The sequence below is a fragment of the Jaculus jaculus genome, chromosome 5 (assembly GCF_020740685.1).
Source record: "Jaculus jaculus isolate mJacJac1 chromosome 5, mJacJac1.mat.Y.cur, whole genome shotgun sequence".
Classification (NCBI taxonomy): domain Eukaryota; kingdom Metazoa; phylum Chordata; class Mammalia; order Rodentia; family Dipodidae; genus Jaculus; species Jaculus jaculus.
In genome coordinates, this window is record NC_059106.1 from 131,841,440 (window position 1) to 131,861,105 (window position 19,666).

The 19,666-nt window shown below is 39.1% G+C and overlaps 1 protein-coding gene across 4 annotated transcripts in view; it reads right to left on the minus strand.

Moving 5' to 3' along the window:
- Positions 1 to 19,666, minus strand: part of Tp63 (tumor protein p63) — a 217,018-nt gene that overhangs the window by 28,989 nt on the left and 168,363 nt on the right. For all 4 annotated transcript variants that reach the window (XM_045149716.1, XM_004654270.2, XM_004654275.2 and 1 more), the window contains exon 5: positions 1,765 to 1,951. In XM_045149716.1, the coding sequence (XP_045005651.1) occupies positions 1,765 to 1,951 (187 nt within the window). The remainder of the gene's footprint in view (positions 1 to 1,764; positions 1,952 to 19,666) is intronic.

Below are 19,666 nucleotides of genomic sequence, written 5' to 3' on the forward strand. Positions count from 1 at the left end.
TGATTGAAAGGCTGAGACTTCCACCTTATTTATTTTCTTTTTTCCATCTTCAGATCCTACTTTGTTTATAAAGATAAGAACCTTCCAGGGTTTAGTATGTTGAAAGAGGCCCAGGTTTGAAAGAAGAAAAGGGAAAAGCACATTTTCAAAGGAGCTCAGGCAAAACCATAAAACTTTGATATTTGGCAATGCTCCAGAAGAAAGTGTTCCTTCCACATATTAGGAGCCATAAAGTTGTCCTCATCCACAGGCTATACAGTCATGTTTGATGATAATTATTCAATGAAAGTAAAAGGCCAAGTATGTCAAGATGTCCTTCCTCTGTGGTATTGTACACTGTGATAAATTCTAAGTAACTATTATGTTAAAAATGAGAAAAATCTTCAAAATACTATTTAGAATGTCCTTTTTTTCTGTTTTTAAACAGTGTGTGTGTAAGGGGGGTATATGTATGTCTGTGAGTGTGGGTGTGTGCATGTCATGACACGTGTGTGGAGATCATGGGACAACCTCAGGTGCTGATCCTCGCCTTCCACCTTTCTTGAGACTGGGTCTCTTGTTCTTCCCTGCTGCATGGGGCTGTACTCACTGGTGTACAAGCTACTGGGCTTCTCCTGCATCCACCTTCCGTCTCTCCACAGGAGGGTCATGATTACAGAAGCTCACGACTATGTCCAGCTTTTACATGGGATATGGGGAATTCTAGCTCAGATCATCAGGCTTGTGCAATAAGCACTTTTACCCACTGAGCCATCTCCTCAGTCCCAACATCCTTTATGGTATATTTCTTACAGAGAAGAAAGACATACAAGAAAAGGATAATGTAGCTCTGTAGACAAGAACTTAGAAATTAATGTGTAAAAAATAGTTGAGGATTCTGCCTTTATTTTTCCCTTTTAAATTTCTATCCACCTTCATTCTGCCTCCAGTAATTTTCTTACAATTTTGCTCTATGTTTACACATTTCACCTACCTCCCAATGTCCATGCATATCTTTGTAATATGTTTTTCTAATGAAGTATATCAACTCTCCAGCTTACTGTACCTTCATCACTCTGAGGATTCCTGAGTAAGGACTTCTTCATTGCCCATAGAGCCATGATATCCAGGCTAAGTGAACCCTTGGAATAAGTCCCCTTTTCTATGATGTACTTGGGAAGACGGGGCATGCATTTTGCATGGACAAGCTTACTTGGGACCCACAAGATGCCCCCCTCCATGACAGTCAGCCTTCCATTTGACTCTCCATATTAGGTGCTAGATCTTTTATTTATTTCTCTTACCCTTATTTTCTTTCTCATTTCTCTTGTCTTCTCTCACTCCCAGCCCTGGCCCTTCAACTCTATTTTACTTATGGTATTAGTTCTTTTATTTACCATTCTTTTGTCTTTCCACTTGAATTGTAAGATACTATAGGTAGACAACTACCATGCTCCTCTGTTTGTGTCCTCATAAACATGAGCAAGTAGCTCTACCCCTTGGGAAGCTTCCAGTTTTGGGTTGTTTTTTTTTTTTTTTATGGTTTTTCAAGGTAGAGTTTCACTGTAGTTCAGGCTGACCTGGAATTCACTGTGTAGTCTTAGGGTGGCCTCCAACTCACAGTGATTCACCTACCTCTGCCTCCTGAGTGCTGGGATTAAAGGCAAAAGCCACCACACTTGGCCCTCTCATTTCTTTATTGTGATTCTTACTCAAAAATTGTAGAAATCTGAACAAAGTAAGGAATACACCAAATAAAAATAGCCTCAGCCCCCTTGTCCTTACCCTCATTGAATTCGCGGCTCAGCTCATGGTTCGGGCACCGCTTCACCACCTCTGTGACATGCTCAGCTTTCTTGTAGACAGGCATGGCCCGGATGACTGCGCCCTGGGGAGGTGGCGTCATCACCTTGATCTGGATGGGACATGTCTTTGCGATTTGGCAGTAGAGCTTCTTCAGTTCTGTGGAATACTGCTTGGAGATGGGGGTGGGAAGCAAGCCAATGGGAGCCACTGTTACATTCCAAATGAAAACAAAGAAAATGTCTCCACTTTTGAAAGGCTTTCTAGCTGCGTGTTAACCACAGGCTACTAGATATATGCTGTCTGGCAATCACTTTAGAGAAACTTAACATTCAGTAACCCATTTCATCATTTCTGCTTCTTTAAAGAGAACTGTTTGAGCCAGGCGTGGTGGCACATACCTTTAATCCCAGCACTCAGCATTTAGGAAGCAGAGGTAGGAGGATCACCATGAGTTCGAGGCCAGCCTGAGACTACTATTCTAGGCCAGCCTGGGCTAGAGTAAGACCTTCCCTTGAAAAACCAATAAAAAAATGAATAAAAAAGAACTGTTTCCAAATAGATAGTGTATTTATGCCACTCTTTCTGTGATCTCTTTATGATGAACGCATTTAGGTTTGGAGAGGTTTAAAAATATAATACCATGAGTAACATCACTAGTTAGTAGAAAGAAGCAGGAAAGAGTGTTTTCATGTCCTGGGTAATAATAAACAAATAACCACAGAGACAGATTTCTGTTTAGCAGATTATAATTTACTTTATCCTTAAAATCCATAGTGATTCCTTTGAGTGACAGGTCATGGAGTGCTTTTTTATGATGGAATATCTACAAGAGGGTTGAGAGATTTCACCTGAGTTCTGTCAGCAAAAACACTAATAGCCAAAGCTTTTGTAAAGCGCTGCACCTATCTTCTCGTGGTACAGTGAGAGAGAATGCATGAGCTGAACGGGGACATGCACTTTCATTCTCCCCAAGTGGCCAGCCTCATGCAGCGCTGATAGTCAAGGCTCCACAAGCCAGAGGCAGCAAATGCAGTGACTAAAGCCTGTCCTCCCTATTTGCATTTTTTTCAGGGATAGCAAGTTCACTCATGGTAAATTGGCATAGAACTGGCAAAATATGGTTTAAAAAGGCAGACACCTTAGACCCAAAGTAAAATGTCCCCATCTTAAGCAGGTTCCCCATGCCACCTTTGAGCCAGGACTAACGTTGCCCTCTCTAATCCTTGTGTCATATTAAAACTTATCACCCCTGTGCTTGGGGTCAGTGCTCTGTCACTGAACTGCTACGTCTCTCCAATGCTAAGGAAAAACCACCCAGGCACTAACAATCCTGGCCAAAAGCGGGCACTTGGTAACACATATCCAAACAAAGGTAAACATGTCGTAGGTTGCCGCAGAAATTGGCAAGAGCATCCTCTCAGGCAAAAGACACAGGGTAACTGGAGCCAGAGTCACCAAGAGATTCATTATTGATATGAAATCTGACTGAAAGCAAACATCCTTCCCCAAACAGCATTTAAACTGACTGCTTTTGTGATTTTTCTTTTTGAAAGAGAATGCTTCTTTAAATAATGCTTCATTTTCTTCAGAGTATTTCAGGGTATGAAATTTTTAGTTACAATTTCCTAGTGCTAAAGGAGGATTGCCACATCAGCCCAGCGGGCCCACAGGGCAGGGATTAGCACAGCCAAAGGGTTTTACATAGCTTGAAGGAAAGGAAGCATGCCAAACATCAACCACAAAAATAAAATTCCACTCAGGAAATACTGAACGAAATGTAGATGGAGAATTTTGCTCCTGTGTTTAAAAATAATGACTTTACACAAATCATTGTTTCTAGGACATATTAAGAACTCACTTTCATGGAGAACACCAGGAAACATACTTATCCATTTGTGTTTTAGTGAGGAGAAATATGTACTTCTAACTATGAATTTTATTGATCTTAGGAAAAATGATAAAAAGACAAAAGAAGTCTGTCAGCTAATACTTGAATGCAAGTAGGGAATACTAAGTATGTAAAGACTATAAGAAAGAGGAAAAAATGTTTAGGGCAGTTTCTCAGAAGAAATATGTCATTTCACTGATTAATATACTAGAAATCAAGCTGAACAGAATAAAGTAAAAGAAAAGTTCCATGAGTACATTTAGGGGTTGGGAATGTAGCTTAGTTGCTAGACTGTTCAGTATGTATGAAGCCCTAGGTTCAATCCCTAGCACAAAATAAAGTAGGCATGGTGGTTCATGACCATAATTCCTGCACTTGGGCTATAAAAGCAGGAGGAGCAGAAGCTCAAGAGTCATTCTAGGCTCTGTAACAATTCAGAGGCCTTCCTGGGGTAGATGAGACCCTGACTCAAAAAAGAAAAAAAGAAAAAAAAAGAAAGAAAGAAAAGAAAAAAAAAGAAGAAGAAAAGGGTCAGGCCCCATCAAGCATGAATTCTTGTTCATTCTTAGGGAATCTACTTTCTGAGATTAAATAATGATGGCCCCATTACTAACTGAGTTGTTTTTAGAAATAGAATCTTCACTCAAAACTATAAGGAAGGTATAACAGGTATATAATCTTATCTGAAACACCTAGAGTGAGAAGTTTCAGCATCTAGAACTGTTTGGCTATGACAAAGGGTAGTAAAGTTCATGTACCACCTGTCATGAATATCACCAGGAGAAATCAGGGCTCTATTTCATGACCAACAGTCACATTTCTACAGAAATCCTAAACATTCACACTAACTGGGAAATGACAACAGAGCCTCCTACTTCAGGCTGTATCTCACGAACAAATCCCTATTCTACAAACATATAAATCAAAACAAACAAACAAACAACAGAAAAATGTAAGTTTTCAGATTTCTAGGAATTTCAGAATTGCAGATCACAGATAATGAATCTGGATGATCATCCCCATTTTATAGATCAGAAAATTAAGGCACAGAGAGGAGGTGGCTGGGGATACACACAAAACCATAGTCCTCTTCCTGTAATAACAGTTCATCTTTCTGTTCTCTTGCAAAAGTGAAAAATATTTTTGCCATGTCCTACTTTACAACATTTTCACTTTTTTCCTGAACAAACTTAAAATGCATATGTAGTCTTAATTAACATTAAAATGAAGCTCAAATGTTTTCTATTTATCATTAAGAATTTTTCCCTATCATACTTGCAAATTTAACCATAGAGAGACTATGTAGGCGGCAGCACTGAGAAAACCCTGGTCTATCAGGAAGCCTGCCTCGGTTCTAGTAAAAGCTGCCACCAGTATTATTGGCATGGCTCTGGAAAATGTAAGGGTGAAAGAACTGCTTTTTAGCACAGCTTAATGAGGCCTTCGTGTTCTGTCCTATCTACCTCTCATCCTCTCAGTACCCCAACCCTTCTTCACTGAGCCTGTCACACTCTGTGTTCCACTCATGCAAACCCACAATCCAAGTATGCTATCTTCCACCTGTACACTCCTGTTTTGCCTCTGTGGTTTATTTCATGCAGGGCAATTTAGAGAGTCCTCCTTGATTGGGCTGCATCTGGAACTGTATGTTCCATAGTCTCTAATACTAGTGATGAGCTTTTCATATTTGAAATGTAACTTTCTGACTAGGTCAATGCAAAGATGCAGTAATTTCATGGCTTCTCATTCTGCAGTTCACTAAGGAGCACTAAGGAAGTGGTCTGGCAGGAGACTTCTGTACAAAGTCAAGACTTGGCCACTCCTTTTGCTTCAATCTTTGATGATCTATGATGAAATGTCATTTTTTTTTCTAGTACCAGATTAAGTCTCCTTGGTTATTATGTATTTAACACTTCTGTAGACCACATTCTTCATCCCTTACCAAAGAGCCTCATCATTAGTTTTCTTCCAAATTTCTAGGCATCTGCAAGCTTGCAAAAATGGGAAGTTGATTTATGTAAAGATTTTTAAACACCCTGATGATTCATGTCAGCAAAAACTGCAAATTTGATCACATATAGAGCCCTCCTAAATTTCTTTCTCCCTGGGATTTATAAAATTCATCTTCAATGCTCCATAAACATTGTCTTGATAGTCTTAAACTCTAAACTCTGTATTTTTTATTTTTATTTTGCATGCAGGTGTCTGTTTTGTTTTAATCAGCTTTACTAATGGATACTTTTCTGTAAAGTATACCAATGTTGAAGTACTATACAAGTTGATAATTTTGATAAATGTTCCATAGCTGCTATCACATTTGAAATGTAGAATTTCCAAGTATTCTCCAGCTAATGTTTTTAAAAAAATACTTTATTTATTTGGGCTGGAGAGATGGCTTAGCGGTTAAGCGCTTGCCTGTGAAGCCTAAGGACCCCGGTTCGAGGCTCGGTTCCCCAGGTCCCACGTTAGCCAGATGCACAAGGGGGCACACACACGTGTCTGGAGTTCATTTGTAGAGGCTGGAAGCCCTGGCGCGCCCATTCTCTCTCTCTCTCCCTCTATCTGTCTTTCTCTCTGTGTCTGTAACTCTCAAATAAATAAATAAAAATTTAAAAAAATACTTTATTTATTTAATTATCAACTTTTTATTTGTAAGCAAAGAGAGATAGAGATGAGACAACAAACAACAGATTCATGCACCACTTTGTGCATTTGGTTTTATGTGGGTACTGGGAAATTGAACCTGGGTCTTTGGATTTTGCAGGCAAGCTCCTTAATTTTTTTTTAAATTATTTATTTATTTATTTGAGAGCGACAGACACAGAGAGAAAGACAGATAGAGGGAGAGAGAGAGAATGGGCACGCCAGGGCTTCCAGCCTCTGCAAACGAACTCCAGACGCATGCGCCCCTTTGTGCATCTGGCTAACGTGGGACCTGGGGAACCGAGCCTCGAACCAGGGTCCTTAGGCTTCACAGGCAAGTGCTTAACCGCTAAGCCATCTCTCCAGCCCAAGCTCCTTAATTTCTGAGCCATCTCTTTTTTGAGTCCTGCTACCTTTTTAGCCTCTGCAATTATCTCATATTTAGTCTCTGTCTCTTGTTACTTTCATTTAGTTTTACCTTTCTAACCTTTTCATAGATGAGAAAATGTAGAATGTAATTTTCTATTATGATACTTTGATTATTCATACATGTTTTTGTATGAATCAGCATACAAAATTACAGTAAGTAGAGTTCTATTAATCATTTCACTATTCCCTATTTTTCTCTATTATGAATAAACACAAATATTTATATTTATATAAAATAGTAAAATATTTAAATTCATTTTAATATTAGTTCATAGATTTACTTGTTGATCTTTACTATAGTATGTATTAAAATCTTCTGTGTGTTCAGTTTCAATTTCCAATTTGGCTCTTGTGTTCTCAATTTTAATTAAAAATTTGTTTTTTTGTTTTTTTGAGGCAAGTTTTCACTCTGGCCCAGGCTGACCAGGTATGCACTATGCAGTCTCAGAGTGTCCTTGAACTCACAGCAATCCTCCTACCTCTGCCTCCTGAGTTCTAGGATTAAAGGCATGCACCACCACACTGAGCTTGAATTTTAAAAACTATTTATGTAATCTGGATACAAATCATTTACCAGATATAAAAATATAGCATCACTGCTCAGACTATTATATGCTTTTGGCTACCTACCTGCCTGCCTTTCTGTACTTTTCCAAAACAGTTAATCTTTGAAGCATTGTATCCTTATTATTTTACTATCTACTTTTTTTGAGGCAGAGTCTTATCTAGGGGCAGACTACAAACTTGCAATATGGCTGAGGATGCCTTTACATTCCCAATTTACCTGCCTCTAACTCCCAAGTGCTGCGACTTCTATAATACTGAACTAATACTTTTCACTTAAGGATATTATCTTTAAATACTTAAGAATCTTCACCCAATCCAACATAAGAATTATGTTTATTTTCCTTATGGTCTTAGGTCTAACATTTAGTATTATTTTCAGCCCATTTTACAGGATGTGAGAGGTAAGATATATTCATCCAGTACCACTCTGTGAAAAGAGTAATTGTACATTTCCTCTACTGTTTCTGAAAATAATTTGCCATATTTGTTTAAAACTATATCAATGTTATATCAATGTACTGTCCTCAATTAATCTATATGTACATATCAATAACAAATTATCAAGATCAACCTAATTTTACAGATTCTTCAAATCAGGTAGACTAAATCTTTTGATTATTTTTTCTATTTTCAAACTCTTTTGACTATTGTAGTTTGAGTGTTGAGTACCCCCATAGGCTCCTGTGTCCTCAGTTGGGGAAATTATCTGGGGAGTCTATGGAAACTTTAGAAGGTAGAGCCTTGCTGGAAGAAGCATGCTACATGGAGACATGCCTTAATGTTTTGTCACCCAACTCCCTTTCATACTGACAATGTGAGTAGCTGGCTTCCTGCTTTTGTAACACCTTCCTTGCCACAATGGACCCTATCTCTTGGAACTGTAAGCCAAAATAAAGGTTTCATTTCCTAAGTTGCTTCAGATCAGGTATTTATTCACAAGTATGAAAAACAAACTATGACTTATTGTAAGTAATTTGAATGAAGATATAAAATTTATAAGCAGGATTTTTTTAATCCCTACAAATGGCTGGCAAGGTTTTATTTGGAATTATTGCTATTTATACAGGTTCAGGCTGGGGAGATGGCTCAGCAGAAAAAGCACTTGCTATGCAAGCAGGAGTATTGGAGTTTGGATTTCCAGACACCATTTAAAGCCAGGTATGGTACCAAACGTTTGAAATCATACATCTATGATGAGAACTAAGGTGGAAACTGAAGAAGCACCCAGAAGCTACTGGACCAGCTAACCTAATATACATAGTGGTGAACAATGAGAGATTCCACCTCAATCAATGTAGAAAGTGAGGACCAACACCCAAAGTTGTCCTCTGACCTTTATATGGGTGCCATGGCACAGGTACACTTATGCTGTGACACATACCAAAAATATACTGAATTCTTTACTTAGCCTATCTTAACTTAAATATATAATGTTGAATGTTCTTTCTTTATTCCACCTGCTCTGATTAATTTCTAGGATCCCCATCATTTTATCTGCCATACTATGCACACACTCAAGCATGGGTAACATCTTGTCATTTTGCTTACATTCTGAGAATTTTTCTCTACTGCACTCTCTATATTTTATTTATTCTTTATGTATTTATTTGAAATGAGTTTGTGAGAGAGAGAGGGGCACAGACATATAGAGAAAATAGGCATGCTAGGGCATCCAGCCACTACAAATGAATTCCAGATGCATGCTCCACATTGAGCATCTGGCTTTATGGGAGTACCAGGGAATCAAACTCTGGTCCTTAGGCTTTGCAGGAAAGTGCCTTAGTTGCTGAGCCATTTTACCTATATTTATTTATATTTTGGTGTTATTTTTCAAGATAGGGTATAACTCTAGCCAAGGCTAACCTGGCACCACACCTGGGACAGAGAGAGAGAATGAAGGTTCCAAAGTTTCTAGCCACTGTAAGCAAACTCCAGATGCATGCACCACTTTGTGCATCTGGCTCTATGAGGGTACTGGGGAACTGAGCCCTGGTTGCTAGGCCTTTCTGGCAAGTGCCTTAACCACTGAACCATCTCTCCTCCTCTGTACTCTGCATCTGGAGCATGGATTTCTACAGTGAATTCTGATGTATTCTACCTCTAATATTCTAACAGTTTATCTACATTTTAAATGCTGCTCCTCACTTCATTTATGCCCACTTTAAGAGACTTCTTTCACCTGAGACTGCTGTGCTAGGATTATCATTTTCTTCTCCATCTTTATATTTTATACATTTCATTGATTTGAACTCAGGCTATCTTCTTGACATTTTCTTTGACTTTTGAAAATTATTCCCTATACTAATATGTGCTTTTGCAATCTTCCAAGAATGTAGCAAGACAAAGTCAGGGCTGGTGTTTGTGCCCTTTCCCCCATTTTTTATTTGGAAAGGTAAAGTGATAGTAGAAAGACAGAGAAAACATAGAAGAGGCAGAATGTAAATCTGATCTTTTGACTCCTAATCCAGTAATTGTTACTCACAATTGCTGGTTGGGTAAGAGCCTATTTCCTGGCTTTGGAGCTGAATCCATTCCTTTTTCACAACAAAACTGCTCTATTAATTCCAGTGTTACCTTATGTTATTTTATTTTATTCATCTAGAATTAGAACTATCTTTTCTCTATTTGTGGGTGGCTCCATTGACTAAAACCAGTCTTCATTGACTACTGAGTATCAGCAGCCTGTGTCAATACCAGCTCATGCATTCAGCCCTGATTTTAGAAACAAGTTACTGGTATGGACAAACAAGTTACTGGCATTGATTTTTCTAGTGCCTTTTGTTCTGAATAATAATGTTACCTGGTCTGCTTTCAGTGCTTCCATTCATATATTTTGTGATGAAAACAAGAGTGCTCAATTTTATTAAGTCCAAATAATTCCTCTTATCACTCCACATTTGTATTTCTTTCCCCTTCCCTAGTTTTGGCTCTTGTCTTTTTCTGCCTGAATAGCTCCTGAGAGATCTCCTTGTCTCCTATTTTGATCCAGTTTTGTATTTTTGGCTATACAAAATTGATTGGTTCTTTCCATAGCCATACAGCTTTCAGGGACTCTTCCTTTATGAGTTGTTTTTATTTCTTTTTGTGGATTCAAGGCTCCTCAGAACCTGCTGTCTTCCCTACTTAGCCTCATGGTTGTCTGTCCTGCTACTTGTGCCATTGCTATTTTCCCCTTGTTTTCATCTATGACATTATCTCTTCGTGGAGAGCCTATTTTCAGCCTCATTTCCTCATGGGTGAGTAATCCACCTGACAAATAAAATCTACTTTAAATATCACTACTGCAATGAAATTGTCCTTTTCCAGTTTAATTGAACACATTTATTCTTTTATTTTCCTATCCTCAGCCAACTCAGGGCGAATCGAGTTAAATTATATCTGAAACCCCTTGTTGCTCACTACACTCATTGCTGTTTCAAGACACTCAGGTCCATGTTCTTACATTTCATTGCATTTAATAACTGAGAGGAGAATGAGACAACATGGAGAGGAACTTTTGCTTTATTTATACTATGTTATTTAATGAATACTTCTTGAAGCAATATAAAAAATTCTGGTAGGAAATCAGGTGTCTTAACTTCAAAAAAAATGATTAAAGTTTCTCATGATTAGCCTTGTGATGCATACCTATAGTCCTAACATTCGGGGGGGGGGGGGCAGCAACTTCGAGATGAGCCTGGAATGTACGAACATCTTACGTTAAAACAAAGAATTATGAAATTTAATTTTGACTGTTAATTTGTTTGTATTGAGAAATGTCTGGATAATTAGAAACCACTTGGTATCTCTTGGGGCTTTTCCATGAAGATTACACACACACATACATATATACACACACAGTCTACATGTATGTATGGTGAGATCATATATATATATATATATATATATATATATATATATATATATATATATATATATGTATCCCAATAGATGGATTCAAAATTAGAACAGAGCTTTGGGAGAAGTTGGAACTGTGGAAAGTTCAGTGTGGCTGGAGGAAGTAGCTCACTGGGAATGTGCACATGGGGGCTCCGTCTTGCCTTGAACATTTCTTGAGCCATGCCTCATGCCTTTCCTGCCAAGTAGACTGAAACCTCAGAAACCATCAGCAAAATCCATTTCTTCCCTTAAATTGTTTCTGTCAGATATTTAGTAACAATAAAAATGATGAATATACAAACTTGTTTCTGTGCTGCTGAGGATACAACCCAAGAACTGTACATGGTAGGCAAGTGTTCAGTCCTTGAGCTACATCCATAGGACACTGATTTAAATTTTTTGTGGATAAATTTAGGATTGAGAAGCACCAGCTTGTGGAACTATGGCAGACTTGTTATTTCAGGAGACAGAAAACACAGACAATATTTGCAGCTAGAAGAAATGTCACAGCATTTGTGTTTTTTTTCCCCAAAAGTTCTTCCATTCTTATATATAAAACTGAGGCAGAGACAGGTAAAGTTTATCTGTTAACTTAACAATTATTCACTATGCATATGTTTTATATCAGGCTTTGTCTTGGATCTCAAGGATCCAGTAGTATTCCTTACTCTAAAGGAAGTATTAACATTAAATAAATTATATTTAAATTATACTAAAAGTTCTGAAAGAAAAATAGAAGGAAAAAAGGTTAAAAATAAAGAAATTTTGAATGCCAAGGGGACCCTGAAATCATGACTTCTAATTCTCACAAGTAAATCTTGGCAATGAGAATGTGGACACAATATTTCTAATTTCCATATGATATGATATTTTCATTATAGAATTTTCAGAGAAAACCAACCTGATGCTTTGAAACCATGGGCTTGAACCTATATTTCTATGACTGAGTCATCCTATCTCAAGGCATTTTTATCTTAACATACCTCTGCTAAGATTTTCTTAGAAAGTGAAATCAGGGAGTTTCAAGCATCAGGATCATTCCATTCAGCTATTTCATTTTCAGGTGAGAAACCCAAGCCCTAGTTAGGAGTCAATATAATGCTTGGTAAACAGGACCACATCATTATACAAAGCAATGTGATTTCTCACACAGAGCACAGCCATATTGCAGAGAGCCAAGGCAGAACTGGTGAATTTAGTACCAATGAATTTGAATGAACACACGGAAAAATAAGTATGATGCTTGGATGTCATATTTAAAAATAATAAGATCACCACCTTTGAAGGGTTTAAAGTATACTACTCTTTGCTTCAGTACCTCATCCATTTTAGCTTAACAAACAAGTTTAGTGAAAAATTGAGCTCAGCTTTTGTAAATGATAACCAGATCCTTCAGAATGGGAGCTCAAATGTAAATAATATTAAGTGCCCATTGCTTGTTTTCAGAAGCTACTCTGCTCCACCAGCTCTTAGGCTAGATAAGCCATCTTCTGTGAATCCCATTGCACATTCAGTGAAGAGAGCCTATGGTGCTGTGGCTCCTCATGAAACTTTAACATGAAGTTACCTAATCATATAATGTAATAAAAAAAAAGTAGAAAAATGAAGAAAGCACATTTGGAATAATTGGGTTCCAAAGACATAAGTAATTGACTTCTCCAAATAAATCAAATGCTAAGAATCCAGTGCAAATCACACAATGTCCCTGGGATATGAAGTGAATCGTGCACAGGTGGAAAAATGAGAGTGCTTATCCTACTTTGATCATATTATGATTTGCTACAAATTTTTTAAAGAACCCTGTCCTTCAGTCAAATTGCCCAAGGAGCTCTAAAAAGAGAATGAGATAAACAAAGTGCGAGCACACTCCTTATTTTAAATCAGACCCATATAGAGAGAGTAGGAATAACGTCATGTCCAGCTGCATTTGGAGGCTGATTCAGTAGTTGTTCCAGCCTATGAGCAAGGAGGAAGAGCCTAATCCTGCACCAGGGCTTGAATACCCGTCCCTCTAGACAGGCAGTAGGATGCTGAGCCTGAAGGTGAACAAATATTTCTTCATTGGCATGGGGTAAAAGTGTATATAAACTAACAACTGAACCAAACTCACTCTTGCCATATAATATCCTTGACAAAATGGAAAAGTAAGCCTTATTCAAGTTTTGTTTTGTTTTGGGAAGAAGGGAAGGAGGGGAGGGGGTCTGGCATATTCTGAAGAAAGCTGCTTAAAGCCAAATATCATGTTCAAATAAAATGATTCCAAGGGATTTGGAGAAACAACAGCAACTCCAGCTCCTTTACTAATAATATGTTGCAAATAGAAAGGAGTGCAAAGAAAGCATTGCGGTGACTGGGACCCTACTACCACCACCTGCCTCAATGACATACTGTATTACATGTTCTTGGCTGCCAGACTGGTAATTCAGTATCACAATGCATAGAAATGCCAGCTAATATCAGCACACACCTGCACAAGTTCTCAACAGCTCCCTTCCCCAAAGGTACAAACCTTCAGGAAGTCCTGCCTTCCCCACTATCTCAAAAACAACAACAGACCTACTTCTTTCTATCTGCCCCAGAAGGAAAAAAAAAAAAAAGTACAATGTTCAACATGAATCTTAAATTCAATATGGATGAAATGAACTTCTAGGGAACAAATACATCAAACATTATAACTTACCTGATTACTCAAGGACTCTAAGGATAGCTTTCCTACAGGTCAGTGCCAAAGCTATCCTGATGCCCTAGCTCTGAATCAACCCACATCTGGCATGCTATTATGCCAAAGTGAATGTCTTAAGTTTCTCTTTGTATGTAATACTATGTGCATTGTGACCTATTGGATATAAACCACAAGATAATTCATTTGTAAAATCAGATACAACTTTAGCCTATTAACATTGAAGAGGAAAATCACCTACCATCACAAGATGTCTGTGGTGAAAGAGAGAGAAGAACATCTCCCACAAACTTAAATGCATCAATAAATACATGTCTTACTTTATTTCTACCCTAATGAACACATTAGGGTTTACCTGAAATAATGAGAAAAATGATATACACAAATAATTTAAAAGAATATCACGATTCACTAACAAGAAATTATTTAAAGTAGACTTCTAATTTATGGTTCCTATTTTCATAGAACTCAAAAATGCAAGAGATAATGTGGCCTCTACTACCTCCAGTCACATAAAATACTTCATAAAAAAAAAACAAGGTTAAGGTCCAAATCTGCTACATCAGATCCATATATCCTAGATCAACTAACGACAAGCTCAGGGTCCATCATCATTTATTTTAGTGCTAACTGAAAACATTCAATGACTTAACCCTTTTCCTTGGCTAAACTTTGTTGTTGAGAATTGGCGAAATTAATTTGCTGTTTTATAAAGGTAAAAAGGGGATGACATCAATAATTAGGACTGGGAGCTGTGTAGGTGGCTCAGTAGTTAAGTGTTTGGTTTGCAAAGTGCAACAGCCAGGGTTCCCACATACAGCCAGATGCACAAAGTGGTGTGTACATGTGGATATTGTTTGCAGTGGCAACAGGCCTTGGTGAGCCCATATTCATATATTCTCTCTCTCTCTTTCTCCCTTTCTTTTCCAAGTAAGTAAGCAAAATATTTAAAAAAATAATTAGAACTGGTAGAGATGAAAATTACACAACACATGGTATTCATAGAAAACAAAAGAAACTTCCAGCAGGTTAAGATATCATGGGAGAGTGACAGGTAGCAGAAATGAGACACATGAACACCACACTATAATTCCTGATCATAAATGGGGCTGTGGAAAATTAATCACAAACATCTAATTCACTAGCATACAATTAGGCTTGAAAGAACTAGATAGAACTTTGCTTTGCTTTACTTAGAATATACTGAAATAACTATTACATTAAATTATGTGGGTAAATTATATATTCACCTAGGACTGGTCCTTTACAAATGCATTTGAGAAACCCTAAAAGTTCACATCTAGGTAAAGATTTTTGAAATTTTTAATAAATAAAATTTACCATTTTAATGCTTAATTAGGTCCACTCTAAACAAATTTTGGGGCAATGTTCTATAATGGACAGTCTCCCCACATACCGGCCATTCAAAACTAAAAAAGGGGGAGTGAAGGAGCACATTTGGTTTGGCCATGAAGTGCTGAGTGTTCTCTTGAGAGCTCATTTTTCACGGGTTTGACTGAAAACCAAAGTAGCATTCAAGGGGCAATCCTTCCTGGTGACTAGAGCCATAGATCTATCTCCATTTCTGGAGTTAGGAGTAGGAGGTCAAGTGAATAAGGTTCTAGTCTGTTAACCTCCCAATGACTTCCTGAATCATTATGGGCAAATCTTTTTGATTTATGCATCAGTTCTCCTAAGACTGCACCTGGATAAAAGAGGACTGGGCTTTGAAAGGAAGCTTGTAAAAAGGTCTCACTAAGCATCAGGCAGGAGCAGAACGCAAAACTGGTCCCACAGTCAGCTGGCAAGATTTTTTTTTTTTTTAATTCACTTCTCTTCCCCACCTCTCTTCCTGCCACAGCCGTCTAGCTGCCAGACATGTACGAATTGTCTCTTGATAGTTTTTTTAAAAAATCTTTCCTCCAAGCACTTTTCCTGATGGCCCAGCCAAAGGGCCGCCTGTTGCCACCTGTCAGTTACGGGGATTAATTACCTGAGCTGAGGCTGGGAGCGGCACATTCTTCCTGGGGCCTCACCCACAGATGTTGACATCAAGCAGGTGGGCTGTCTGCTCCCTGCTTACCATGAAGTCCAGCCTGGAGTCCTGGCAAACTGGAGTGAGGGGAAGGTAGGGACACATGTACTGCCACAATACTTCTGGAGAAAGGAGTGTACCTGGGACCTGCCTAGAGGCTACCACACCTGTGACTAGTCAGGACACTACTGGGGATGCTGTCTGTTCTCTTTGCTGGAGGGCAGCAGGCTGGTACTATCCTTGGGCATGGGCAGGGTTGGAACCTGCCAACCTCCTTTTAGTTGCCTGAGGGGATGAGTTTGGACAGCCAGTAAAAGGATGTGACACACTTGTTGGTAATGTTGCAACATTATCTCCCCAGGAGGGTAAAATGACCTTCCGCTTAGTGTCTGCTGCCAGCATCACCTGTGTTAAACCTCCCTGACCACGAATAACAGTCACAAACACCTTCTCAAAGCCTACCTGGGAAGGCGTTTGTCAGTGAGCACTCAATAATTGCTAGCTTGTCTCCACATATTTACTAAAGCCACCGTCACCATAAGCAAAATGGCCAGAGTCAGCTGGCTGCTGTTTTACATGCAGTGTCATGACACTTCAAAGATTAAACACTCCAATAAGTGACAGAGCAGGGAAGGAAACCACGGGTACTCTGTCCTTACACTACTGACCAGGCACCTGTAAGAAACAGCTTTCCTGGTTGACTACCATACAGTTTCTCACTGCCTCTCAATAAGGCAAACCTGGCCATTCTCAGAATGAGGAAAGCAACAGGTATCTGCAGAATGAGATTCTTTCCCTTGTGAGCAGAGAACTCTTAGCCATCACTTCCACTGGACCTAGCTAAATCGCCTAAGGATGAGAGGCCCGGTGTAGACCTCACACAGGAACTCAGCAGGAAAGCAGAGTTGGAGCCCATGACTTCTCATTGCCAAACCCAGCATCATTTCATGTAAGCCATTCCTGTATTTCTCTTCTACAAGGTGTTATCTGAGAATCCAGGGTTGAGGAGTAAAGAAAGTGTTCTGGACATGCAGACATATAGGTGCCTCTTCTCTCTCTGTTTCTCATTCTCTTTCACACCGACAGTACATGTCAACTATATCGCTTCTCTTCCATAACAGCATGCCATGTAGGAGGACTGAGAACTGCTCTGCACTTTGGCCATCCTTGGCCTCAGGTAAATAAAGTGTCATCAGGGAGACTGTTGTTGGCAGTCTCCAATGCCTTGATCAATGGCAACATTGACCTCTGTTCTTCTTCAGTCTGACCTCAATCTGGACTTCACCTTGCTTTTGAAATTCTGTGCAGGGCTCAGGTAAGACACTGTCACAGAGCTGTGTCTTACGGTTCATGACAACCCCTCATAGTCCATGAGGTACTTGAAAGAAGGGCACCCCTTCCCCATAGCTGTCTTGCTTTTGTATGCTTAAGTAGACAGTCAATGTCTAGGCTCTCATTTATTTTCACTCTTTCTTTTGTTTTGGTTTTTAGTGGTAGGGTTTCCCTCTAGTTCAGGCTGACCTGGAATTCACTAGTCTCAGTGTGGCCTTGAACTCATGGCAATCCTCCTACCTCTGCCTCCGGAGTGCTAGGATTAAAGGCATGCACCACCATGCCTGGCTCTCACCCTCTTTTTATGGGGCTCATGGTAAACATTTCTTAAGTCTCTAGATCATACTGAGGGTCAGATCCTCCTCCCAAACATGTACATACTGAAGAGCCATTCACTGCTGGGGGCATTTACAGCTCTTCTCCTAGGTAATAGCCCAGGCATTATGGGAAAAATGATACCAAACCCATCAATACTTTATCCTTGTGGATCTGTTGCTATTTTGGAGTTGCACCCCTGTGTACACCACAATAATGGTAATTTGAACTGTGTGGTATTATTTTTAGCAGAAGGTTAGATAGGCCACTTGGATAAAAAGAAATAGGTCAATATGTACTGACAGTGTGGAAAGTAATATGGCGCCTACTGGTGTCTGTGATGACACCATCACTTACCAATGTGTATAGCCCTTAGCAGATCTTAGTGAGCTTAATAAGAAAACCATCTTTAGTCTCTTTTAATACAAAGAATCAGAATTGGAAGCATAAGTGGGTAAACATAATAATAAGACCAGATTCAAAGCCAGCGCACTTCCTATGCATATTTGTCCATCATATGAGTCCATTACATGATGCTTCCCTGTATATTGATGAAGTCCCTGCTATATTCAAATGATTATACTAACTCCTAGTGTGGGAAGGCGTGAGGACCAACTCTCTGTCCTCCTTTTAGGAAGACTGAATATATACAAATATCTATGGCATAAGAATGTACAATATGAGGTTAATTTAAGATTAAAACACAAATATAATACAGTGGCAATTCTAATGTGCTTTCTAGGACCGAAATCCAAGAAGGTTATTGAGAAACTCGAAAGCATATGAACTTATCGCATGGCTACAGTGTTGTGAATACTGTAACCAGTACCTTCCGAACCTTAGTACCAGTTCATCTGCCCCTCCTTCCTTCCTGTCCTCCTACCTTCCCTTGCCTCCTTTTAGAAAATTGGCCAACATTCTTTGACTAAATTCAGAAAACTGACTAAGACAATAACTCCTATAAAAACTCTGGCTGTCACTTTCATCATTGAATCAGTAACTATGTTGAACACACATCTACAGGGTTGAGGATTACTCCATTGTTACACTCAAGGAAAGAACCACAGTCTTCAGTGTTCTTTATATTCTGAATTCTTGAGACAGTGTGAAGGGATATAGAAAACAAGAGACACATGTGACATACAGAAAACCAACCTGACACTCTAGGAATCTGACTTTTCAGTCTTGTATCTGAGAAGCTCTTTATGTCATACATGATTTTCAAACTACCTGTGAAATAGACATGGATCCTCTCATCTGCCAATGAAGTGAACTGAGACTTTGAAACCTTAAAGTACTTTCTCAGTCTTTTTTTTTTTTTTGGGGGGGGGGGGTTGAAGTAGGGTCTCACTCTGGTCCAGGCTGGCCTGAAATGAGCTATGTACTCTCAGGGTAGCCTGGAACTCTCAGTGATCCTCCCACCTCTGCCTCCCAAGTGCTGGGATTAAAGGCGTGTGCCACCACGCCCAGCATTTTGTCAGTCTTTAACTAAACCAGGTACCACTCCAGATCCCCTGATCGATCTCTAGGCCCTGGTTCCTTACCTTCCCAGAGAGCAGCATAAGATGAATGCACCTACATAGCTTTAGCTGAGCACTGGAGTACAGAGATTAATCTGAGCCTTCACTCTTAGATAGAGACTGTATTACTATCAGCCATTAACTTGATGTGGGTGTAAAAGAAGAATCCAGGGCTGGAGAAATGACTTAGTAGTTAAGGCATTTGCATGCAAAGCCAAAGGATCCCAGTTTGATTCTCCAGGACCCACGTTAGCCAGATACACAAGGGGGCACATGCATCTGGAGTTCATTTGCAGTGGCTGGAGGCCCTGGCATGCTCACTCTCTCTTTTTCTCTCTCTCTCAAATAAATAAATAAATAAATATTAAAAAAAAAAAGAATATGGGCCATGCTGACCAGTGCACAGCCCAGGCTGACAGCATGGGCAGCAGCTGCCATTACTGGATCATACTGTTCTATCTCACTGGTGGTTACCAGGTTGGATTATTATCAGTAGGGCAAAATAATTTGAATGACACCAAACATTTTCAAAATAAATTTCTAGGGACCCGTTCTGACTTAGATGCTACCTAATATTATTGCATGGGATGACA